The sequence below is a fragment of the Cavia porcellus genome, unplaced genomic scaffold, assembly GCF_034190915.1.
Source record: "Cavia porcellus strain 051 isolate PalLab524CR breed Dunkin Hartley unplaced genomic scaffold, mCavPor4.1 scaffold_1, whole genome shotgun sequence".
NCBI classification, from domain to species: Eukaryota; Metazoa; Chordata; class Mammalia; order Rodentia; family Caviidae; genus Cavia; species Cavia porcellus.
The window spans coordinates 40,567,485-40,592,249 of record NW_026947484.1 but is presented as its reverse complement, the minus strand read 5'-3'; the positions used below and the strand labels follow the sequence as shown (position 1 = coordinate 40,592,249).

Genomic DNA, 24,765 nt, shown 5'->3' with positions numbered 1-24,765 from the left:
AATGTTCCGCCATTACATTTTATTACATTTTAGAGCAGTAAGCTTAGACGTGCAATTATGCTACATTACTCATTGCTTTCTACCTCCGACTCAGATACTGTTCCTGGGTTCTCCATTCAACCCGATGACTTTCAATAATTTAGAAATTTGTTTCCTCCTATTTTGAGGAAACGTACAAGCAGGTCGTATAGCAGCCATGGGTAATAATGCCACCCGCCTCATCGCCAGAAATTGCAATTTTTTTTTTTTTTTTGAAACAAAGTTTCACTATGCTCTTCTGGCTGGCTTAAACTCACTTTGCAGCCCGGGCTGGCCTCGAACTCGCAGTGATCCTCCTGTGTCACCTTCCCTAAATGCTGGGATTATAGGCGTGCACAACTACGTCCTACAGAAATTGCAATTTTGTTTTCTTTTGTTGTTGTTGTTGTTGTTTTGAGACAGGGTCTCGCTATGCAGTTCATGTTGGCCTTGCGCCCACTTTGTAGCCCAGGCTGGTCTTGAACTTGCAATAACAATCCTCCTGCCTCAGCCTCCCTAGTGCTGGGATTACAGGCATGAGTCACCACACCCGGCTAGAAATTGCAATTCTTAGTGCATCTTCTTTACATTATTTTATTTGCTCAGATTTCCTAATTGATTTTTAGACAAACATCTTGCTTCGTTAGGAACGAGGGAGTGCGATGCATTTGTGAGTTTTAAAAGGGAGAGAGTGGCTGTGCATGATGATGCACCCCTGTAATCCCAGCATTTAAGGAGCCAGAGGCAGGAAGTTCTGGAATCTATAGACTTGCCTGCACAATTTAGTGCCTTTCGAGACCCTGAAAATAAAACAAACAAAAAAAAGTTTAGGTATATCCTTCAGTGCAAAAGCCCTGGTCCAATCCTGAGTTCTGCAGGAAGAAAAGGGGAGGTAGTGGAATATGTTTTGTTCTGATGAATAAGAATCTAGCCAATTCAGGTATGAATCTTCAGGATAAAACTAGATAAAATCAAGTTAAAACTTTAAATGCCGTTTCCATTATAAAGGTTATGGACTGGATTTTCACGGCACACGAGCCGTGAGAAACGTACCAAATGCGGCCAGGGCTTATTAAAATCAGAGGATGCTCTCAAGAGCTCTGCTAACAGTAAAGGAGTATGACCAGCCGACTGGACAGGAAGCGGGGAGGCCACTTCAACAAAGAGGCGACTCAACAGAACCACCCTTATAGCACAACCTTGACGTCACTCAAATCCAAGCTCCAATCCCGCTGGGTTTCGCGGTGACCCCGCCCCTAGCTCCTCTCAGGAGCCTAGGCCACGCCCAGGGGCGGGGCGGTGCCGATTTGAGGCGGGCTGGTTTAGTGCAGCGGAGCAACGGGGGAAGATGGCGGCTGCCGTGCCACAGCGGGCGTGGACCGTGGAGCAGCTGCGCAGCGAGCAGCTGCCCAAGAAGGACATAATCAAGTTTCTGCAGGAACACGGTTCAGATTCGGTACCAGAAGCGGCGGGGCGGCCGGGCCGGTGCGGCTGCAGACGCTTCACCCCCCCCTAAATGCCCAGACATTCTGTCTCCCTCCATGCCCCCGCCCTCGGCTCCGCGGCCTGCGGCCTCTGTGCTGCACCCCGCCCCGGGCCGCCTTGCTGGCGGGGCGCAGCCGTCCCTGTACGGCGCGCGGGCGGCTGTCGCAGGCTGGAAATCCCTGGGACCCTGAGCGGGGGGTGGAGGCCGTGGAGAAAGGAAGCTAGAGTCGGCGAGGGCCTAGGAGTAGGGCTTTGGAGGAGATTCTGGGGTGGAAGGGGGGCTGCCAGGGGCGAGCGGAGGGCCAGGAAGACGCGTGGGAAGGGGCTGTGCCCCTGGCTTTTCTCACCGATTTACCAAAGACCAAACACAAATCCGTGTGGTTTTGCAAAAACCCCGTGAACCTGACTCTTTAAATGACCTTTTCGCCTTACTACTTGAAGTGGCACGTGCGCGTCTTGTGCAGTGGTCTCCCATTGTTAGGGACAATCCAAATGAGAAGTGTGCTCTGTGTTTGTCCGGATGGACAAGCGCCCTGCCTTTCGCAACACAAGCTCCATTTTGCCCACTCGTCTCGTCCCAAGTTATTTTTGTCAGACCTGTTTTGTTCCTTTAGAAATTACCCTCATACTTGTCTGAATTACTGAACTACTGTGCGCATGGCATCTCTCAGCCGCCAAAAATAGAAGCTGCAGCCTGCATGTGGGTTCTCTGTTGCCTCTTAAAGTCTGTATTATTAGCTATTTATACAATTCTAAAATACCAAAATATTAATCACTTAAACGTGTTTTCTCCGATGACCATTCACATATTTAAGCCAATATTGTATTGCTTTTAGCAGAATTGGCCCTGGGTTCTTAAGGGACTGTATTTTCATTTAGGAGCCTCCTGAAGGGAAAATGCAGGAACCCATAACTTTGGTTGCTTATGTGTGCGTAGTTATCCTGGCATCAGCATGTTAGACTAATCAGCAAATATCTGTACAACATCCAGAGCAAGAACTGTGCTAAGTGTTTGGGGATACAAGGGGAAAGAGATTATGCATTCGGGACCTTCTGCCATTTAATGGAATTGTTTTAAACCAGTATGTATTTTGCCTAATAGCCCTATCATTAATGATCAGTGCCTAGATGCTGTACTTTTTGAAATCCTTACAAAACAAATCATCCCAATGTAGACTGATGTTAAAGTGGCCTGAGCGGGACAACTTTAAGAGACTTGGGTTCTCATAGCATTTTTTTAAAAAATTTTTGGTACCAGGAATCGAACTCAGGACCTCACATTTGTCAGGCAGGCACTGTGCAACTAACTGAGCTGTATCCCCGGCCCTCATGGCGTTTTATAACAGTTTAAGTGCGTGTTCTCAGGTGACCACTCACTTAAACCTTGGGCTGGAACTTGGAATCTTCCTGCTTCTATCTCTCACTGTGCAGATTACAACTATGTGCCACCATGGCCAGCCACCAGTCTTTCTTGATCATATCAGAGAGATACTTATATTTGATATTTTCATGAAAGCTTGCTAAAAAAACTCAAAGAGTACTGACTCATCTGATTAATTTTATATAATGAACCATCTCCTATATTCAGTTGGCCTTTATCATTTAGAATGCTGGGAAGAAAAAAGCAAAGAGGATAAAATTCCACACTGATAGTGTTAGAAAAGCTGTTGGAAGCTGGGCATAGTGGCGCATGCCTGTAATCACAGTTTCTCAGTCCCAAGTTCAAGGCCAGCCTGGGTAATTTTCCAAGACACTCTCCCAAAATTTAAAAAGGGAGGGTGGCTAGATTGTAGCTCTTGGCAGAGTTCTTGTCTAGCATGAGTGAGGCCCTAGGTTTAATCCCCTATATCATGGAAAAAAGAAAAATTGCTAGAAGATGGCAAAGGACAACTTTAATTTGAGAGTGACAGTGAATTCAGCTGGGACACCACAGTAGAAAAAGAAGCAGAAGGACATAAAAGAGAAAGTCACTAAGACCCCCACAAAATTTTGAGGAGGACACATTAGGCCTTGATGCTTCAATACTAGTCTTTTAGCATCTGTCACCTTACAGTCTTGTATTTGAGAAAAAAGGAATTCTTTTACCTTTAATTTTAAGCACATTTTATTAATCACAGTAGCAAATATTAAGTTCTTGCTGTGATAGGCGCACTTTATCTTTACAGCAACATTTTTGTTTTGGTTGATTGGTTGGTTTTGGGTTTTTGAGACAAGGTCTCACTGTGTAGTCCAGGCTAGCCCTGAACTTGGAACATTGATCCTGCCTCAGCCTCCTGAGTGCTAGGCATGCACCACCATGCCCCGCCTGCACCAAGACTCTGACATAGATTCTATTCATTAATCTTACACTACAGATAGAGAAACTGAGTCTTTAGGAAAGCTTGGTCCCATCTATGGAGTGAAACAGATAGTGTCACCCAGACAGTGTGACTCCACAGCCCATACCTTTGTGTGTACATCATCATGGCCATAGCTGGAGGCTCCCACAGCCACTGACAGCAGCATTCTGTCATGAGCAGCTGCCTCTAGTGTGTTTGCTATGTAAATATTTTTTGGTTTCTTGGGGGTTTTCTTGTGTGTGAGAGTTCTCTAAAGGGAAAAGAAGACAAACCCCTGTCCTCCCATATGTTATGGTATTGTTCTAAATGCCTTACATTTTTAATGAAGCAAGCTATAAAATACAGTATTATTTTCCTTCTTTATTAGTACTATTTTAAAAATCTACTAAAAGGGACTGGGGATTTACCTCAGTGGCATAAGCACCTGCCTTGCAAGCAAGCGGTCGTGAGTTCGATCCCTGGTACCGATAAAAATGAAAAAGACAAAAAAAAATCTACTAAAAAATAAAACATAGCTACTCACATGAGAGGGTGATTTTCTAAATTTATCAGTTTGGTTTGTCTGTATTTTTGAGGCAAGATCCTGGTCTGGTACCCAGGTTTGACTCAGACTCCTGGACTCAATTCGATCCTCCTGCCTCAAGCATTACAGTAGCTGGGACGGCAGGCATCCCCTACCATGCAAGCCTCCATTCTCTCTCTCTTTCTTTTTTGAGACAGAGTCTCAAACTCACAGCAGTCCTCCTGCCTCGGCCACTTAAGTACTGGGATTACAGACATGTGCTGCCACACATGGCTTCCATTTTCTCATTTTAGAATCTTCTTGAGAGAAATGATTTTGACTAACCAGTATTTTTCTTCTAGTTTCTTGCAGAGCATAAATTATTAGGAAACATTAAAAATGTAGCTAAGACTGCTAATAAGGATCATTTGGTTACAGCCTATAACCATCTTTTTGAAACTAAGGTGAGCATTAATTATCAGAACCTCATTTCAGAAAATTTACTTCTAAATAAAGTTTTAAATGCGTACTTATAGAAAAAGTTTGGATTTTTCTCCCTGCAGTTTTTCGTATTCATAATTGGGCCAGCTTTCAAATTTAGCAGGGAAAAAAAGAGGACAAACCACTGTCTCCCATAGTTCTAACTACCTTGTATTTTTAATGAAGCAGTCTATAAAATACAGTATTATTTTACTTCTTTATTAGTACTATTAAAGATTTTAATTAAAAATTTAAATTTAATTAAAAATTTTTAATCTATATTATAGCAGAATATGTTGGCATTTTGAAAGGGACCAGATTTTAAGGAATTCCTAGAAGCTTAAGTTGAGAAAATAAATTCTTATGTTATAAATCCTTTAATTCAATTGGTATTACCATGTTAGTACTGCATGTAAAATCTTATACAGAGAACGTAAGTTCCATTTAATTAAAGAATTTAAAGACTGAATTATTTTTAAACAGCCTTTAGAAAAACAAATTTTAAGAAATCTGCAGTATTTATTCTCTGAAGTAATGATGTTTCACACAAAAGAATCTTTAAGGTATTTTAATAATATTTATATAAGGTAGTGAGGATCTTAATTTATTGATTAAAATGTTTAACAAGACTTCCTTTGTTCTTATAGTTTTGGTGATTTATTTTGTATATGTGCAGATGTTCATTTAATTGATAGGCTGAAAATGGAGCTAATTTTTAGTCTGTCCTGAAAGTTGATTCTAGAATGTTTTTCACAGCGTTTCAAAGGTACTGAAAGTGTAAGTAAAGTGACTGACCAAGTGAAAAATGTGAAGCTTAATGAAGAAAAGCCCAAGGAAACCAAGTCTGAGGAGACTCAGGATGAGGTTTGTATGGGATTTGTTGTTGTTGTTACTACTTATGAATTTAGTATTTGTTTTACAGCACAGATTCCTCAAAGGGAGGCATGGCTGACTGGCCATTTTCAGTGAGCCAGATTCTGGCTGGAGTGTGCCACCTCCCCTCAGTGTTTGCCAGTAGATGTAACCCAGAGGACTAGTTCTTTATGGTTACCAGCCATAAAGAACTCCGCAGAATACTTCTGTCTTTTGATTTACTATCACCTTCACGTCTGGCCAGACCTTCTAAGCTTGCAAATCTATTTTAGGGGCCTGATTCTGTAGCCAAGTTGGACTGAGTGGCAGAGACTTCCTTTTCATCTTTTTCTGAAGTCAGTAGTGTCCCTGGCAATAGAGTTCAAGCCTGGCTGCAGCGTATACATTCATCTGTCACAAGTTCCCCAGCCAGGGCTTTTTATTTTGGTATCAAGCTTTGAAGAACCAGATAAAATCACTTCTTCAGCCAGAAAGCCTTAGAGATAAGAACAGCTACTAAGCACCCTTAGCAGGTCTGAGTTGTTTTTTAATCTTGCCATTTGTGATCATACTTTGCCAATTAAGCACACTCATTGATAGCTGCCTTAGTATCAGCAATAATAATCTATCTTTAGTTCCTTTAAAGGAATTACCATTTGAGTATTTGTGGACAGAGTGTGAACTCCAATATGCAGTCCTGCATGGTTGTATCACTGAAGCTAGTTAATGCTGCATGGTGTCTTCCTGTGGGTTGAAAAGCACATTAGTGATTGTGGGTGTATTCACCCACAGAGCACTGTGAGATTTATCACAACTAATGTCTGTTAAATGTTGCATCTGCTGAGCAAATATTGAGCAGCTAGCAGGGTAAATACAGTTATGATTCCTAAAGGGCATCAAAAGCAAATGACATCATAGTTATCATCTAGAGCATTAGATGAAGGTGATCTTAGGAGGCAGGTGATAAATGGGAACAGGGCAAGTTCTAAAAGGATAGGACAGTCTAGAGCCATCTTGTGAGAGTTCTAAATTGTGTCATTGTCTCTGATAACTGTAACCATCTCCTTCCCAGCTTAAAATCTCTGCGGATGCTGTACTCCCTCCTTCTCATGTCTCTACAGAGATAATGCTCCTTTCATTCCCTCTGCCACTCCCCTGGCCAGCTTGAGCCCCGTGCTATCACTGTCCTGGATCTGTTGCCTCTTCCAATCCCTTACTGATGATCCCCGTTGTCAGCTTTCTTCTGTCATGTTTTGAAAATTAGAGGGAGCTTTGTGAAGAAATACATAATTAGGTGGCTTATCAGGCCTTGCATAAATTCATAGTAAATACTGTGTTTTCTAGTTTCACTGCTACTCAGCCATATTTATACTATTTCTTGTTCAATTCCCTGTTGCAATGCCAACATAAACTAAGGTTTATGTAACAAATTCTCTGTCCTTTCTTACTTTTTTATCATTATATATTTGTTTTGTTTCGTGTTTTTACCAGAACGTGGATGTCTACAGTCGTAACATTCTTTTCCTTTGTTGTCTTCTCCTTCAAGACTGTTGTTCTCAAATACATCCATTCTTAACTTTTTCTGTTTCGTTTTTTTAGATTGATTTACTTATTTGGTTTTTTTTAGACTGGGTCTTACTGTGTAGTTTAGGGTGGTCATGAATTCACTATATAGCGCAGGCTGACCTCAAATGTGAGGCAGTGATCCTCCTGCCTCAGCCCACAATTGCTGGATTGCAGGCACATACTACCACACTCAGCCTGTTTGCATTTTGAAACATTTGCAGGCCTCCATATCGGAAAAGTTGCTGTCTTCATTCTCTTTCTTCATCCATTTAGCCCAAAATTGACCAAATATTTTGCAAACTATACCTCATTCAAAAATCTTCAGTCTAGTAATTCTTTGCTGTCTAAAACTGTTGGGGCAGCCAGGTGTGTGGCACATCCCTGTAATTCCATCACTTGGGAGGCTAAGGCAAGAGGAGCACTGCAAGTTCAAGACCAACCTGGGCTACAAAGTGAGCTGAAGACCAGCCTGAACTACATACTGAGACCCTGTCTCAAAAAAGACAAAAAAAAAAAAAGAAATTGTTTGGGTGTATGTGGTACTGGGAATTAAACCCAGGCCCTCAGTAGGCAATAAGCTGTACCCCAACCTTTATTTTTTAATTTTGATTTTGAGGCAGCTCTGAGTTGCCCAACCTGACCACTGTCTTACAGTCCTCTTGCCTCAGCCTCCCAAGTAGCTAGGGCTGCAGGTGTGGGCCATCCCACCCATTATAGAACTGCGTTATTTAGCTTCCCTTCACTGTGACAGAGTATGTGGGGTAAGCTATCCACAAGGAAGGAAGGTTTCTTCTGGCTCACAGTCTTGGGGGTTTCAGTCCATGCTTAGTTGGCCAGCTGCTTTGGGGCCACTGGCAAGACAGTGTGTCACAGTGGGAGCACACAGTGCAGATGGGAAGACCTCATCTCTCAAGAGCAACCAGGAAAAGAGAAACCGGATGCTCTGAGGTCCCACAAACCTGTTCAGGGACATTTCTCCAGTAACTCAGCTGCCGTCCTTGGTCCCCACCTCCTAAAGGTTCCACCCATGGGCCTTCATGGGATGTTCGAGACCCAAACTGCAGCAGGAGCTATGTTCACATTTTGACAGTGCTTTAAACTACTCTAGCAGTACCCTGGGTACTCAGCTATAGATTTTTCTTTAGGGAAGCAGCCTAACTTTAACGTACTAATCGTAAGGCTCTGAATGGGGTAGAGCTTTTTGCATAATCCATACATTCCTACTTGTTCGCCAACAAAAAGCATTTGGCAAAATTTTGTTCTTGTTTGCAAATTCTACATTGAGTGACAAGCATGAGTGTGGCCATCTTTTCCAAAATCGTGGAACAAATTAAGTTTGTGACCCAAGCAAGGCACAAACTTTGTGCCTTTGGGAGGCTGAGGCAAGAGAATCTCAAGTTTAAGCACAGCCTGGACTTACTGAGACGATCTCAAAATTTTAAAAAAGAACTGGGGAATACAGTTCAGTGTGAAAGCCCTGGGTTCAACCTTAGCACCTCCAAATAAATAAAACCATCCATTATATTATCCTGTTGCTTTTTTTTTTTTCCTAAGACCCTGATAATCCTTTTGCTCCGTATGCTTGTTTTCAGAATTTCGATAGGTAGTTTTGTTGGGAGAATTTATTTTCAAGTTCAGGGCCAGAGACAAGTGTTGCCCAGTTAATCTTAATTGGATATGATGAAATCCAGAAATACCAATTAATACTCCTAAAACAACCACATCTTTGGGGAGAGGTCACAGTATTTTATTTCAGTGATTTATAGGAGCTTAATAGTAATGAGTTTTCTAAACTTGAGTTTGCTAAACTGAATTTATTTTGTGGCTTGTTGAGCAATTAACAAAATCTTGCCCAAAGAATTTTTGGTTTCCAAAAATGCTGGAGGTTATCTGAAATTGAATTACATATGTACATGTGTTAATATTCTCATCAGTGTTGAGCTACTAAGTCCAGTTCATAGAAGCTGACTAGAGGTAAAATAAATATTCTTTGCCATCATTCTGAAAGAAGTAAATGAACCTGTATTGTGTTGGTTTTGATTTTAGGGTCCACCAAAATACACAAAATCTATTCTGAAAAAGGGAGATAAAACCAACTTTCCCAAAAAGGGAGACGTTGTTCACTGCTGGTACACAGGAACACTACAGGATGGGACAGTTTTTGATACTAATATTCAAACAAGTAAGTCTCAACTTCATTTTTTTTCTGGCTTAAAATATTGTAAAACTACAGACAGATGAGTACCTTTTCTTGGTTATCACGTACTTTTTTTTTTTTTTTTTTAATCTTTGTGGTACTGAGTACTGAACCCAGGGTACTATTTCACTGGGTTACAACCCTTTGGTTTTTGTTGGGATTTTTTTTGTTGTTGATTTTTTGGTTTCAGGACAGGATGTCACTAGGTTGCCAGTTTGCCCTCAAGTTTGTGATCCTATCTCAGCCTCAATTACAAGTATGCTCCACCATACCCAGCACGTCATCTATGTTTTTCCTGATTTTTTATACCTATTAGAGAACTGGCAGTCGTGGGAAAGCGAGAATGAGGCAGCCTTGTCCTCCAAGTGTGGTTACTCTCTGTTTTGGGTTGTTTTCCACTGCTCAGGCAGAACACCCAAGCGTGGGTCATTTGCAGGAAAGGGTGATTTTGGCTCCTGCTTACAGCCCAGTACAGTCCTCTGCTCAGCTTCTAGTGAGGCCACATGCTGCTCTGAGCACAGCAGAGTAGAGAACAGGCAAGAACATGTGAAGGAGAATCGTGTCTGTAGAGGGTGGAGGTGCCAGGCTCACTTTATTAATCCTTTCTTGCAGCAGCCAATCCAGCCCTAAAAGCAAGGATTCACTGAGAAAAACACTAATCCCTCTTAGCCTCTTAGCTACCTAGTCAATTGCACGGGTCCAAGCAGCAGTCAGTACTGCTGCATTGGGCACCAAGCCTCAACATGAACTGCAGTACAGGGAAACAACATTCAGACCATAGCAGTGTCCCAACACAAGGCTTTTCAGTGTAAAAGGCAAAACGATATGCTGTCCCATGGTGTGAGTATGGGTCCTAATCCCTTACCCTTCATTCAGACTTTTACATCTAGAATTTTTCTGATTGACTATAACCTGATTTAAGTTTTTAGTAGACAATATGCTATTAAAACTTGATTCTCTCCCCCCCCCATTCAAGTTCTTAAAAAACTTTCTCCCAGGCATGGTGCACACCTGTAATCCCAACACTAAGGAGGCTGAGACAGGAGGAGCACCTCGAATTTGTAGCCAGCCTGGGCTACATAGTATTACAAAGTGAAACCCTGCATCCAAAAACAAAAAAAAACAAATTTTTCACTGGAACTTAATTTTTTTTTTTTTTTTTTTTTTAAATCGGTACCAGGGATTGAATATGCCACTGAGCTAAATCCCCAGCCCTGGAACTTAATTTCTCTCTCTTTTTTTTTTTTTGGTCTTTTTCCTTTTTATGGGTACCAGGGATCGAACTCACGACTACCTGCTTGCAAGGCAGGCGCTTATGCTGCTAAGCTAAATCCCCGGCCCGGAACTTAATTTCTTAATAAAAGAGTATATTATTAATTATTAGGAAAATCTATTTTACAGGTGCAAAGAAGAAGAAAAATGCCAAGCCTTTAAGTTTTAAGGTTGGAGTAGGCAAAGTTATAAGAGGAGTAAGTAAAAAATAGCAGTAAAATCCATGGACATTCTGACACACCCTATTGCGGTGTGCTATAGATAATTACAATTGGAGCATCATGCATGGTGGCACACACCTGTAGTCTCAGCACTTAGGAAGCTGAGGCAGGAGGATCAGAGTCCGTGACCAGTGTGGACTACACAATGAGTTCAAGGCCTGCCTAGATTACAAAGCAAGTCCCTGTCTCAAAAAAAAAAAAAATTACAATCGAGAATATGATAAAAACAAATTTTTGAGCTTGGTGTGGTCGCCCTCCTGTAATCCCAACACTTGGGAGGCTGAGAAAGGAGGATCACTACAAGTTTGAGGTCAGTCAGGGCTATAAAAGTAAGTTCAAGGCCAGCAAGGACTGCGTCATGAAACTGTCTTTAAAAAAAGGCGAAATAAAACAATCTCTGGAGTTAGACAGATTGGATACTCTCATTGCTAGCTGATCCAGCACAGCTGTCAAGGTCTGGTTTACATAATGTGGCCAGGCTGGCCTCCAGCTAGCAGACTTCCTCTCCCCCAGGCTTCTGAGTGCTGTGATTGTAGGTGTGCTCCACCACCCACCACGGCAAGAACTGGCAAGAACTGTCTGTGCTGGAATAAGACAATTCAGTCATATTCAGAGCCCAAAACCATATAAAAGGTTTTGTAAAGTTTAGTACAGTGTAACTTTTTAACTGTTACCTGCTTACACAAAGTTAGTAGCACTATACATTGAGCAATTTTTCTAGTTCTATGAACTCTCTCTAGTGGTAGATTTCTTCTAGTTCACCTCCATATTCTTAGCTTCCAAATACAAGTATATTAAACTCTGGCATGTTTGCATTACATTGATACAACTGGACTAGATTTAATATCCAAATTTTAAAAAACTGAAGAGGCAACCTAGAAGATTGTCATTTCTTTTAAAAGATGATCTTGCCTTCTACAAAAGTTTAGTTCTCTAACAGAACAATGTGGTAATACTAGAACAGTTTTACAGTGGTTATCTCTACAAAAGTAATACTAAAGCAGTTTCACAGTGGTTCTCTTTATTTTGTCCTATGATGTAAAAGCTTAGCAAATTTTTGTAACAGTCTAGTGAACTGATTCCACATAGATATACATGTTTACTAAAGTGCTTTCTCCTATTTTATTGAAAAATTGCTTTCAAAATTAAATTATTGTATTGAAAAATATTAATGTAACAATTTTTCCCATTGAGGAAATTTGAGATTTAGAACATAATAAAACTCAGGGACAGACAGTTTATATGTACACACATAACATGCTTGATGTTCTGTATTACATACGTTGTTAATATGGTCTCTCTTCCCCACCACTGGACTTCAGTGGGATGAAGCGCTCCTGACTATGAGTAAAGGTGAAAAGGCTCGACTGGAGATTGAACCAGAATGGGCTTATGGAAAGAAAGGACAGCCTGATGCCAAGTATCCTTTTTCTCCTTCATAATTAAAGGCAAAACACATAAGGGAGATCAGTTAAAGGTATTTAGAAAGGTACCATCTAGGCTAGCCTGCCAGATCAGGAAACCTGACCAGTATAATCGTGATACGCAAGTGTGCATGTGTCAGCCCATTTAATACAGACATCTTCTTCCTTTCTCCTCCTCCGTCCCTCCACCACCCCTTTTTTTCTTACTATTATATTGCCCATGCTGACTGGAAACTTCTGGGTGCATCTGATCCTTCTTCCTCAGCTTCCTTAGTATGCTGGAACTACAGGAGGGTGCCACTATTCCCAGCAGAGAATACTCCACTAAAACTTGATTCTTTTTATTTTTCCCTGTTAAGTTCTTAATTTTTGAGATTTTTAACTGCAGAGTTCAAGCTTTCATCATTGAAGTGTAACTTTAACTTTTAATATATACAGGTTTACACCAGTAAAGGTATTGGTGATATAAACTGATATAAAAAATCAGCAAGCAGTACTAGGTACAAATACAGCTCACTAATTTTATGCTACAGTATGATTTAAGACAGCTGAATAGACCAAGCTTAGAAATAGAACAAAAACAGAAATTGTCAGTTATGAAATGAAGGAGACTACAGGGCCATATAGTGTTAATAAGCATTTATTAATACTAATGACAATATTTGCTGATAGGCTCAGTTTGTAAACATTTTTAAAAAATGATGCCAGACCATTCAGGTCAGACCAAGCCAATAGCTAAATGGAAAGGTTTTTTTTGTAGTAATTTTCAGTTACACTCCTGTTTTCCCAGTTAAATTTTTTTTTGGTTTTTGTGTGTGTGTTTATTTTTGAGGTGGGGAGTATTTAAAGTATCTGTAGTCTTGCCAGTTAAATGTAATTTGAAAGTCGTTCTGCCATCTCTCAAAACCAGATGGATAGCTGCAGCTACCTCACCCATGTGAAGCACTCTTGAGAAGAGTCTAGTGGGCATGTTTCTCTAAAATTAGCATCTTTAAATTCACAGTAAATATATAAACTTCAATTTTAATACAACATACAGTCAGGAGACAGAAATCACTTTTTTTGAGCACTGAGTAGCAACCTTCATAAAGTGGAGACTAGTGGAGAACATCCTAGGTTGAACCTCAGCTGTAGTCAGCCTACATTGACAGGTCTTGTCATTAAAGATACTTCAGGGAACCTATAGCCAAGCATGCATTATGTTTTGAATATCTGCAGAGCTCTTCATTTTGGGGCTAATTAGTAATGTCTAGAATACATTCTAGTTTTATAATAAGGCTATGGAGGATAGGGGAAGAGATACTTTTTATCAAATTTGCCTTGACTTTTTCAACAGAATTCCACCAAATGCAAAACTCATTTTTGAAGTGGAATTAGTGGATATTGATTGAAACAGCAGTATTTCATATCTGAAGACTATCAGAGCGTGATTAAAGCTTGGCCTTGAAACTTACATAACTAGAACTTGTTACCATTGTAAAGAGTCAACTGGAAAATTCAAAGTGTTAAGTTAAATTTACTTGACCCCGATTTTTGAGAAATGTAATCACTTATAAATCCCTGAAGTCTACAATATTTTATTATAGCTGTCTGAAATACTAGTTAATAAGAACTGTATTTCCTTTTACCTCATGTTGTAAAACTGAAAAATTCAATTAAAACGTATCCACTGTCTTGATTTGATGTGTTTGGTGTTAATGTTCTGATTAGGTAAGGACTCTTAAGTACAGTAACTAATAAAACTGGAAAGCTTTGCTAAGAATATTCTTCCATCATAAAATGTTTAAATGTTCTAGTACGGTAAGAAGTCAAAGGCACAGAACTTGAATCAGAAACCTTAAAAGGCTAACAGATCTTAGCAGGAAGGTAATTAAATTTAGGAAATGGCTATTTCTAAACTGATGAACAACTGACAGTATCACACGTAAATCAACATTAAGTACTCCCCCAAAATAAATTCATAAAACAACTGCTGGATGAATCTTCAGCTTTATTACAAAAATGAAGATGATCAGTTTGATCAAAATGAAAGCTTGCTCACAAGTTTTACATGAATATTCTAAATACAAAGTCTCCTGGAACAACATACTTTTTGATATGATTTTCATTTAAAGGGATGCAAACATGACATTTTCTCATTTGTAATCTATCCCAAGGCAGAGTATCTCAATAGTGTATCTTTCCTGTAGTTAGATCCAGATTCACAAGTAACAACTGAAACACTCAAGACAACCTTGTCAGCCAAGGTTAAAAATCATCTTTTGTTTTTACGAAAGAGGTAAATCCTTAATAGCCAGCCCTTATGTGTTTTCAGAATCTTGTACTACACTGACATGATTGGCAGTCAGTTTTTTTTCCTACACTTAAGGCTATAAAACTCTTGCAAATGCATTGCAAAAGAATTCTAGACCACTTAATGCAAAAAATAAAAAAAATAGTTCTCCAATAAAAAGTAAATTTTATAAATGGTAGGAAATAGTATCTGTGGTAAGCTAATTGACATTTTCCCCTAATAAACAAATGTTACACAGAAACAGGAGACAAGTTATCAAATACAACAAGCTTATGCTACGTTTACATCCCTTGTTTAAAAAAAAATAATTTCATACTTTTCACATATTCCATCTGAAATTTACATTTTCCCATCAAGTTGGAGGGGGAGGATAATACTGTCCATAATTCCAAGGATTCTGATAATTGTACTGAAAAGGAAAAGTAAACGTATTAGCATAGTTGTACCATAGCCAAGTTTCAAATATGAAAATTAAAGCAACTATATTTAAGGTAAGCATGTGTTCATTACTGCAATTCAGAGACTTAACTGCAAAAGGCAGTGTATTATACAATCTGGAACAAAGCCAAAGGGTTGATTTTATTTTTAAAAGTATCCTAAAATATGCTTCTGATTAAATCTGTGAATAAAAAATTACGTGGACTCACTTGATACCAGGCACTATAATTATATGCAGCTTGATTTGCTTGTAAGTCGCCATCAATCATTTGTGTAGATGCTGAAGTTGTATCGTCTGTGTGTACTTTCTTTTCTTCTGGTTCTTCTGATCTGTGTAAAATCAAAATGGAAACTGAAGACTTCCACAAATAAGATGATTGCCAACTACATTTGTTTTGGTGAACATTTGCTTGCTTTTGGTGACGGCGAGTGTTATTCTGGCAGAAGCACAGTAAGATAAAACTGATAGACTAAAAGACATAGTGACGGGTGGCTGGACAAATTCGGGGTAACAGGCTGAAAGCTAAGCTCACCAATTTACCTGCCATTTGAGGGATTGTTCAAAATTCACTAACGCAAAAAAAGTTTCCCCATATCTTTGCCAGGCAATGCCTGTCCCCTCTGGAATACACTCCTAATAGCAGTCTATAGTTGGCCCTACTGCCGTCTACAGTGAACCCTCAACAGTTCCAACCTTCTCCAGTGAGGTGGTCACAGCCCTTTCTGGTACAACCCCGAAGATATTCAGCCTCATTATTCACTACAAACCTACAATTCTTCAGCTGTACTGGGTCACCTTTCACTGAGACATCACATGCTCCTGGCCTAATTCAAAGGCAGCAGAACAGCCTGGGGTCTGGATGTGACGTACAGTTGTTCTGGTCAGCCTGAGTGATGTTTTCAAGATTTCCATACAAAAACCTATTTCTGACTTCATAAAGTCTACACAGGGTCTATTATTGCCTGTGACCTTCACCTGGGGCTCATAGCCTGAGATGAAACATACTTCAAGCCAATAATATGTGTCATTGCCACGTGCCAGCCTTGAATTTGGGATCCTTGCTCTGCAACTGTTCTTATGTCACTCCAATTTGCAAGGCTCATGGTCTAACTCTGCACTCAACCTTAGGGTTTTCCACCTCCCACCCATATCCTCTCTAGGTTCAATGGATTTGGTTCAATATCAGAGTTTCCAATTCATTTCAGTATTTTTCCCCCAACTCATGAAAATATCTAAATCAATATAACAAAATGGTAATACTTTGGGACAGTCATGCGTGCAAAGTACCAGTGAGAGTTCAGAGCCACCCAGCAGCTACACGTGAATATAGCCCTGTCACGAACGTGTTAAAGGCTGTTAAAGAAAATGAAATGTCTTCTTTGAAGCAGTCCTTCCTCATTTAGCAAGAAGTTACATACCCATTTTCTGCTTTTCTTTTTAAACTCTCTTGTTCTTTTAGGAGTGTTTGATGTTCATCATAAGCATTCAAAAGCCTGAGAAGAAAAACAAAATCCTCTATAATAAAAACCAAATCTTACTTAAGATTTTAAGTTATTTCTATTTAGAGAAATTGAATGTATAAATTTCTAAGTAATTTGTTTTTCTCATTTTTTCAAGTTTTAACTACAATCAGTTCTGATCCTCAACTCTCCATATGTAACTGCCTTCATGATACCTTTGTGTTAAATATCCAATTTGTCTGCTTATTACTGCCAATCAAAGTATGTCATTTAACTTTGATGGTCCAAATTCCAAAGCTCAATACTGGCAATGACCTACTACATATGGTCTGAATTTTAAAAGCACAGCAGTCAAGATTATATTTACAGGATGGGGATATAGCTTAATGACCAGAGTACTTCCCTAAGAGGATGCTCAAAAAAAATTTTTTTTCATATTTCCATTACCTCACAAAACCCTCGAAACCGATGTAACTTTTATATGGCCTTTAATCTGCTTCCAGTTTTGTGTTTTTTGTTTTGTTTTTTTTTGTACCAGGGATCAAACTCATGACCTCACACTTGCCAGGCAGGTGCTTACGCTGATGAGCTAAATCCCCTCTGATTCCAGTATTGTGTCCTCTCAGTTTATGAGAATCCAGCAGTCACTAAAAATAAAACACTGTAACCACTTCAAAATGACAAATCTAAACCCAGCATGGTGTAAAGGGCCATGATCCTACTCTAGCAAGCTGAGGCAAGATTTAAATTGGAGCCCAGGCTGGAAAAGACCCTGTCTTACACAAAAAAAGTTAAGGCCTGAGTGTGCAGCTCAGTACAAAGGCACTAGATTAATCCTCAATTCTAGGAGAAAAAGAAGACAAATCTACTCCTTTTTTTTTTAAACTCACAACTTCACAGTTGCCAGGCAGGCACTTACGCCGCTGAGCTAAATCCCTGGCCCTCCATGCACTTCTTAATACACACATTTGCAGTATTTCCTCTGAGTTGCAGTGTTTCCTCTGAGAACTATACCATCCAACTAAAAGGTAAATTATGGGCCTCAGTTCTTTTGCATGCCATTTCAGCACAAAATATACAAAAGACATTACACACATAATATATGAGGTCATTTAAGAGTGGAGACTTTCAAGTAGGTTCTCATGCCCAGTCCCATGAAGTAAGAGCCAAGTGAACTTAAAAAAACTGCCTATTCTTCTTTTAAAAGACCTCTCTTCAACTACTAAAAGATCAGAACCTCTACTTATTATACTGCTATAAATTTTACATTAGGTTATAAAATATTTAGCATGATGCCAAGCATTTAAATATCAGCTTTGTTATTGGTCTAACTGAAATTTTACAGTCATCCAACAGGCCCAAAAGAAATTTTCAGTTGCAATGAAAATCACTCCAAATGGCCAAGGCACATGCCTAACAGTCTCTGGGGGATATTTTTGTACTAGAATAAGACTAGTACCTCGTGGGGCTGAGGATTTAGCTCAGCGGCATAAGTACATGCCTTGCAAGCAGGCAGTCGTGAGTTAAATCCCTGGTACCGATAAAAATGAAGACAAAAAAAAAAGACTGGTACCTCACAACACACTAGCCAGAATCTCTACTCATCTGTTTATTAACAAACTTAAATTCTTCAACTTGTCCTTTTCTAAAATCTAGAGAAAATCCTTCTATCACTTTGATTGTTCAGGTCTTTCAACAATGCAAAAAAATGAGGCCAATTAAATATGACCTGTGGGATCATCTACTCTTCTCCAGTCTCTGACAAAATGGCATTCCTCTTCCAGACCAACCCCATCTAGGTATCTGTAATGAGCTCTACGCTGAACCTTCATGTGTTCCATGGTATATAATTTCACCATATTGATTGTTGCTTCCTGCATTCTGTCATTCACTCAGTTTATTTTAAAACCAGGGCATATTTTGAAGGAAACACAAATCATATGTCATCCTGTTGGGCAAATAAATATTGCAAACTTAACATTCTCTCACATATCAGAGGAAAAAGTAACCAAAACAAACACTGTTAAATTTAACAATTTATGAATCTGTAGTTATCAAATTCCCAGTTATCAATGTTCATTTATCATTCAACAAACAATATAATTAAGACCTTACTTATTAACATCTGATCCAAAATCTTCAAGAAATTCCACTTTTCTCTGAGAAAACGTAATTCTCATTTTAATAGGTAATGAACCATGTATAGCTTTGTCAAAACAATTTAATATATTTTCTTCATTTTGTTTGAGGTCACCACTATATTCCATTTCAAGTAAATTGAGGTATAGCTTTGTGTTCTCCTGTGTAAAAAGCAGTATTAATAAATTATTTAAAATAGTATTACAGCAGATATGTTTAAATATGTTTCAATTCAAAAATTCAATAGTAAAATATACCTCATGTTAATTTTTTTCAGCACACATCTAAAGGGGTAAAACAGTTCTTTGTCATAATGCTAGGTAGGAATATTATTCAAATAGCTCCCAAACTATGTAAGCTGTTGAATGCTAGTAATAATCCTGTTCTAGCTTGGGTTTTGTGTAGTTTGATCTATCTTGACAATCAGAAAATAGAGCACATTTTTTAAAAAATGGCCTCTATAATTCCAATAATTTAATGAATGTAGTACTGTAGATATGATCTTAAATTGCAGATAGAAGCAATTTTTTTATTATTTATTTATTTATTTATATCGGTACCAGGGATGAACTCGCGACTACGCGCTTGCAAGGCAGGCGCTGATGGCGCTGAGCTAAATCCCCAGCCCAAAGCAATTTGTTATAAATTTGTTTTCCACACAGATTTGACTAATCCTAAAAACCTAAAAAATATGAATTTTCCAATCTATTGCCTTTGTCAACTGTTCTATAGAGGGAAACACTGGAGAATCATCCCATTGCTGTACTTGCTATGGGTACACTTTTGTTTATAAAGAATCTCCCAAGCCCTGTATTCTACTTAATAAATCAAATTTCTGAAGGGAAAGCAAAACTAAAGTTTCAATGTCTGTAACCCTTTTTAATCAAATAATCTTAAAGTTCACAAACTTGTGCAATACATACATATTTATTTGGTATTGGGAATAGACTGCAGGACCTTGTGCTTGCCAGGCAGGCACTTACGCTCCTGAGCTACATATCCCCAGCCAATGTTCGCAAACGTAATTCAAGATAATTTCAGCAAAAGATTTAAATGGCAACATCAGTTTAGAGGGACTGTTGTCCTCATTTAGTAATAAAATGTATTACATTCAGATCAAATTTTTCATCATAGTTGCCAAAGTAAAAAACCAACACCACTGGTTTTTATGGAAAATATGCTAAAAAACACAAATACATACTTTATCTCTTTCAATTGCTTCCATAAGCACCTTTCTTGATTTGAGAAGGTTTTTTTGTATTTTGAAAAGATGTCGGGCTAGTTTGATAGCATAAAAGGATGATTCATTATTTGATCTGGCATTCTTAATAGCGTCCTGAAGCAAATGCTCAGCTTCTTCCATATTTCCATGCCGTCGCTCTAAACTCACTCTTCGCAATCGAACCATTGCCAAACCCAGAACACATTCTTCAAATGTTCTCAAGATATTCCTGGCTTCGTTAATATTACCTAAAAATGGCAATTAAAAATGTATGCTTTTACTTAAAACTCCTGAAATACCTTTTATACCAGGTACTGAAAAACATTAAGCTGGGAAAGATGGCCCACACCCATCCCAGCACTTAGGGAGGCTGAGGCAGAAAGATCACAAGTTACTGCCTTGCCTGGAATATAGCTAAACCATGTCTCAAAATTAAATATAAAAAATAAAAGGGACTGGGGCTGTAGCTCTGTGGTAGAGCATCCCTGGATTTGATCCTTATTACATTTAAAAAAGTCTATAAACTAAAGCTAGCCTCCTGACCACTTTTATTTTTAAAATAAAATACAGAAAATATCATATGTGTTATGTATTGTCTACAGCTGCTTATGGGCTACAATGGCAAACATGAGGTGTTAAGGGACAGACAACATGGCCGCCAAGGCTAAAATTTTGTATCTGGTCCTTTATTTAAAAAATTTGCCAAGCTCTTCTTTACACAATCGTCAACATTTAAATCCTGTCATTTATCCCTGAAACAATGTCCCAAAAATATTAACTAAATTTTCTCATTCTTACCCTGCTGTTCCTCAAAGGCTGCCCAAAGCATATGCACCATGGGTTTCTTTGGGAGATGAATAGTACAAGCTCTGCTGAAGACGTGCCTCACTCCTTCGATGCTGTGGTTTTCCATGTACTTGGCGTACTACATACAGAAAAAAGGAAATACTGAATAATTTACAGTTGAACAAGTCATTAAATAAGTGACAGAACGATAAAATTCTATTTTTAAACCCATTCGGCACCTTTATTGAACCACTAGACTAGTTTCTGTAAGGAAGGACGGAGAGGCAACGAGGTTGGCATATGCAGCAGTCAAATCTGGTTGCAAGCAGACCATCTCCTAATGCAACAGATATAGTTATATGAACAACATTCAACAGAAGTACAAAAAAAGGTTAGTCACTAGATCAATGTTTGTAATGTATTCAAGTTTAACAGCATGTGATTTTCTTACCTTAATCCAAAACTCCTCATAGAGGGCACATGATATGACACATCTTTCAAAGAGAACCACAACTCGCTCATGAGTTCCATTTTCAATTTCAAACTCTAAGTATTCTTTCCAGTTTTTTAGTTGGGCCTTTTCCAATGGTTTCACATGAAAATAAGGTCTTTTAATCTGTAATAAAAGTTGTAATATAGCAATGAAAGTAAACCTTTATCAATTCCAAAATATCTCTAAGTACAGTAATAATAAAAATTAAAATATAATAATGAAACAAGAGATGCAATTACTTAGCTGGGCATGGTGGCTCACGCCTGTAATCCCAGCACTCGGGAGGCTGAGGTGGGAGGATCGTTGCGAGTTCGAGACCAGCCTGGGCTACAAAGTGAGCTCAAGGCCAGCCTGAACTGCATAGTGAGACCCCGTCTCAAAAAAGACAAAACAAAAAAACAAAAAAAAGAGAGAGATGCAATTACCATAGAGTTTTTATTTTAAATTAAAATTTCTTAAATTCTTTAGGTTTTATAAATGGAATAGAATACATTTTCCATTTATTCATTTTGATAAAATTACACTTTTTTCTGTACAGGAAAATTTATTCTTTACTGACTTTGTTTGCCTTTTGAAACAAAGTCTTGCTCTGTAGTGTAGGCTGGCCTCAAACTCACAGCAATCCTCCTGCCTCAGCCTGAGTGCTAGGATTACAGGTGTGTGCCACCATGCCCAGCTTGATGAATATTTTTAAATTGAACAATTATGCCACAGTGACAGAAAGCAGTTCAGTAGTTGTATAGGGGTAGAAGTGCCTGGAAAGTGATCATGGGGAGCTTTTGTTTTGTTTTTTTGTTACTGGGAAGTGAACTCACAATCTCACGCTTGTCAGGCAGACACTACGCAGTTGCGCTATATTCCCAGCCTTACAGGGGACTCGTTGCAGTGACTAAGAATAGCCTGATCTTGACTATGGTGCCGATGCAGTGTACATACACATTTATCAAAGGTTATTTTACAGCCAGCTACAGAAGTCCATGTATTACATGTTCCATTAATATGAAAAGACCGCTACAGAAAAACCCACAGGAATAAAAATTATTAGTATTACCTTAAAACTAGGCTGAGGTATTGAAGTCAGTCCACAGACTACAAGTGAGCTAACACATAAACAGTTTCTTCAAGTGGTAAGAATGTTCTAAAATTAATTGTGCCAATTGTACCTACCTCAGAATATACTAAGAACTTGTAAACAGCATATTTTAAATAGTTGAAGTATATGCCATGTAAATAGTATCTTAAAGCAGTAGGAAAAAGAGCATTAAAATTATAGGGAAAAATCATTTTGCTATATATCTAAAGTGGTGCATTTTATTGTACATAAAGTACAACTCAATAAAGAGATTTAAAAAACTGAATTGGGCTGGGTATGATGGCACATGCCTGTAGTCTCAGTACACTAGAGGCTGAGGCAAAAGGATTTCTGCAAATTTGAGGCCAGCCTGGGCTATAAAGTGTGTTCAAGCCCAGCCTGAACTGCAGAGTGAGACCCTGTCTCAAAAATTCAAAAGAAGATGGGCTGGGGATTTAGCTCAGCAGCATAAGCGCCTGCTTTGCAAGTGCGTGGTTGTGAGTTCAATCCCCGGTCCAAAAAAAAAAAAAGAAATTCAAAAGAAGAAAGATAATTGAATTATGAGGAAGCAAGGACAGTGTAAATTTAAAGAAAAAAAAAAGATAACTGAATTGTATAAACAGAAATCTGAATTTAATAAGACTCCAACACTGATAAAATGGAAAATGTTAACACAAAACAATGAAACACACAACTAGCTATTAAATATACAAAAAGGAAAAGTAAACAGACATTTCTAACAAAACTCAAGATATATTATTCCTATCTTTATTATACAAAGACTATTTCAAAACAAAATACTTACACCTTCTTCAAATGTCCACCTTTTACTCACTTCATGCTCATTATAGTTAAACATTTCCTGATGAATTTCAATGATCCTGTGTCTCATGTTCTCTATTTCGGTTATTAACTTTGAATAAAAAAGAAAAAATTAAATCTTGTAAGTAACACACTGAAAACGTTTCAGTATCACACATGTAAGTATCATGCAGATACTTCAGTCTTATAGCAGTAGTAGTTTTATAATTACTAATTTTCTTTATATCAGTGGTACTGGGGATTAAATTGAGGTCTTTTCCTTGACAAGTGATCTACTATTGAGCTTCTTTCCTAAGCCTTGTATTTTTCTACTTTTTTTAGACCTGGTCTTCATAAGGTTCCCAGGTGGCCTTGAATTTGTGATCCTTCTGCCCAGACTCCTGAGTAGCTGGGATTACAAATGTGCACCACCATGTCAGCAATAATTATGCTTTTAACTAAAATTTTAACAATGTCCTAGTTAGTCTTTTTTTTTTTTTTTTTTTTTTTTTTAGTAAACTGGCAGATCACAACCTAGGCAAAATATTTATCCTAAAGTAAGTGATTTCTAGGTATCTCATTGCAAGATAGATATATCTATATCTCTATATAATATAGACATATATAGATTTTTTTTTTAAGGTGGAGAAATCTAGGTACTAGGGATGCAACCACACAGGAGCACTCTGCCACTGATCTACATGCCCAGACCAACTGAGATTTTTTTGAGACAGGGTCTTGTTACTATGTAGTACAGACTGGCCTCAGTCTCCCAGGGATTCTCCTGCCTCAGCTTCTCAAGTGCTCAGATTACAAAGGTAGAACACCATACCTGATCCAACTTAAATTTTTGAGGCAGGATCTCAGTAAACTGCCAAAGTTAGACTTGAACTTCTAATCTTCCTGCCTCAGTCTCTCCAACAGCTAAGACTGCCACATCCAGCTACTACCTTAAATGTATTTTTTTTTTTTTGTCTTTTTCATTTTTATCGGTACCAGGGATCGAACTCACAACCACACACGTGCAAGGCAGGTGCTTATGCCGCTCAGCTAAATCCCCAGCCCCCTTAAATGTATATTAATTCATACACTAAATGTCAGCTACACAAATTTATCACTATTACAACACATGTAGTCAAGGGTCTAGTTTCTCATGCAATAAACAACTTTTGAGTAAGTCTAATTACCTTTGCTGGATCAGTTATGTCTTCAATTCCTGAGGGTAAATCATCACCAGGAGGACCATCGTCACCACTATGTCCATTTACAGAAGCTAATTCCCTTCGCAGCTGGATAAACTGTTCACCAGTTAAGAGATCTCTTGGCAAGTTATTCTGTATATGTTCTTTAAATCTAAAGAAATAAAGTACATGATCTATATTTACATCATAATTTAAAATCCCATGTTCGATAACTACTACATACTAATCTTTCAAAGTAATTCTGGTTTAAAGACAAAAAAAATATATCAATCTTTTTCATTTCTTTCTATACTGAAAACCTACTACTTGATAAAAGTCTACGAATATTTCTTTCTTGCCTCTGCAGTGGAATGGAAAAGGCAGATTCAAATCTCAGTTCAGTGTGTTAGCTCTATGACATAAGGGAAATGTTTCCCTTCTCTAAACCTTAGTTTTCTTATCTGTTCATGGGATAATAATTATCTCACAATGTTACCATAAAATTAAATGTAGTAATCTGTAT

General features: G+C 38.4%; 2 protein-coding genes and 1 non-coding gene across 11 annotated transcripts in view; 1 reads left to right on the top strand and 2 right to left on the bottom strand.

Moving 5' to 3' along the window:
• Window positions 1–1,283: 1,283 nt before the first annotated feature.
• On the top strand, window positions 1,284–14,034 carry Fkbp3 (FKBP prolyl isomerase 3). Its single transcript, XM_003471771.5, has 7 exons — window positions 1,284–1,474; window positions 4,707–4,808; window positions 5,581–5,688; window positions 9,289–9,424; window positions 10,841–10,908; window positions 12,255–12,352; window positions 13,693–14,034. Exons 1-7 carry the CDS (start codon window positions 1,367–1,369, stop codon window positions 13,745–13,747), a joined length of 675 nt encoding a protein of 224 aa, XP_003471819.1. The 5' UTR covers window positions 1,284–1,366; the 3' UTR covers window positions 13,748–14,034.
• A 295-nt stretch (window positions 14,035–14,329) lies between these two features.
• Window positions 14,330–24,765, bottom strand: part of Prpf39 (pre-mRNA processing factor 39) — a 34,455-nt gene continuing 24,019 nt past the window's right edge. For all 9 annotated transcript variants that reach the window (XM_003471768.5, XM_013154670.2, XM_013154674.3 and 6 more), the window contains 9 exons: window positions 24,249–24,414; window positions 23,066–23,173; window positions 21,147–21,311; window positions 20,708–20,834; window positions 19,889–20,157; window positions 18,664–18,848; window positions 16,507–16,581; window positions 15,297–15,417; window positions 14,330–15,058 (listed from right to left, as the gene is read on the bottom strand). In XM_003471768.5, the coding sequence (XP_003471816.1) occupies window positions 15,002–15,058; window positions 15,297–15,417; window positions 16,507–16,581; window positions 18,664–18,848; window positions 19,889–20,157; window positions 20,708–20,834; window positions 21,147–21,311; window positions 23,066–23,173; window positions 24,249–24,414 (1,273 nt within the window). In that variant the 3' untranslated portion in view covers window positions 14,330–15,001. The remainder of the gene's footprint in view (window positions 15,059–15,296; window positions 15,418–16,506; window positions 16,582–18,663; window positions 18,849–19,888; window positions 20,158–20,707; window positions 20,835–21,146; window positions 21,312–23,065; window positions 23,174–24,248; window positions 24,415–24,765) is intronic.
• Window positions 19,742–19,827, bottom strand: LOC111757413 (small nucleolar RNA SNORD127). Its single transcript, XR_002791770.1, has one exon. It is a non-coding gene; the product is annotated as a small nucleolar RNA SNORD127 (small nucleolar RNA).

What these genes read in the sequence shown, in the direction of transcription:
- Fkbp3 (XM_003471771.5), top strand. Translation starts at nt 1,367, where the DNA reads ATGGCGGCTGCCGTGCCACAGCGGGCGTGGACCGTGGAGCAGCTGCGC. An exon ending in ACCATCTTTTTGAAACTAAG is followed by an intron (nt 4,809 to 5,580) that starts GTGAGCATTAAT and finishes TGTTTTTCACAG; the next exon opens with CGTTTCAAAGGTACTGAAAG. An exon ending in TAGGCAAAGTTATAAGAGGA is followed by an intron (nt 10,909 to 12,254) that starts GTAAGTAAAAAA and finishes ACTGGACTTCAG; the next exon opens with TGGGATGAAGCGCTCCTGAC.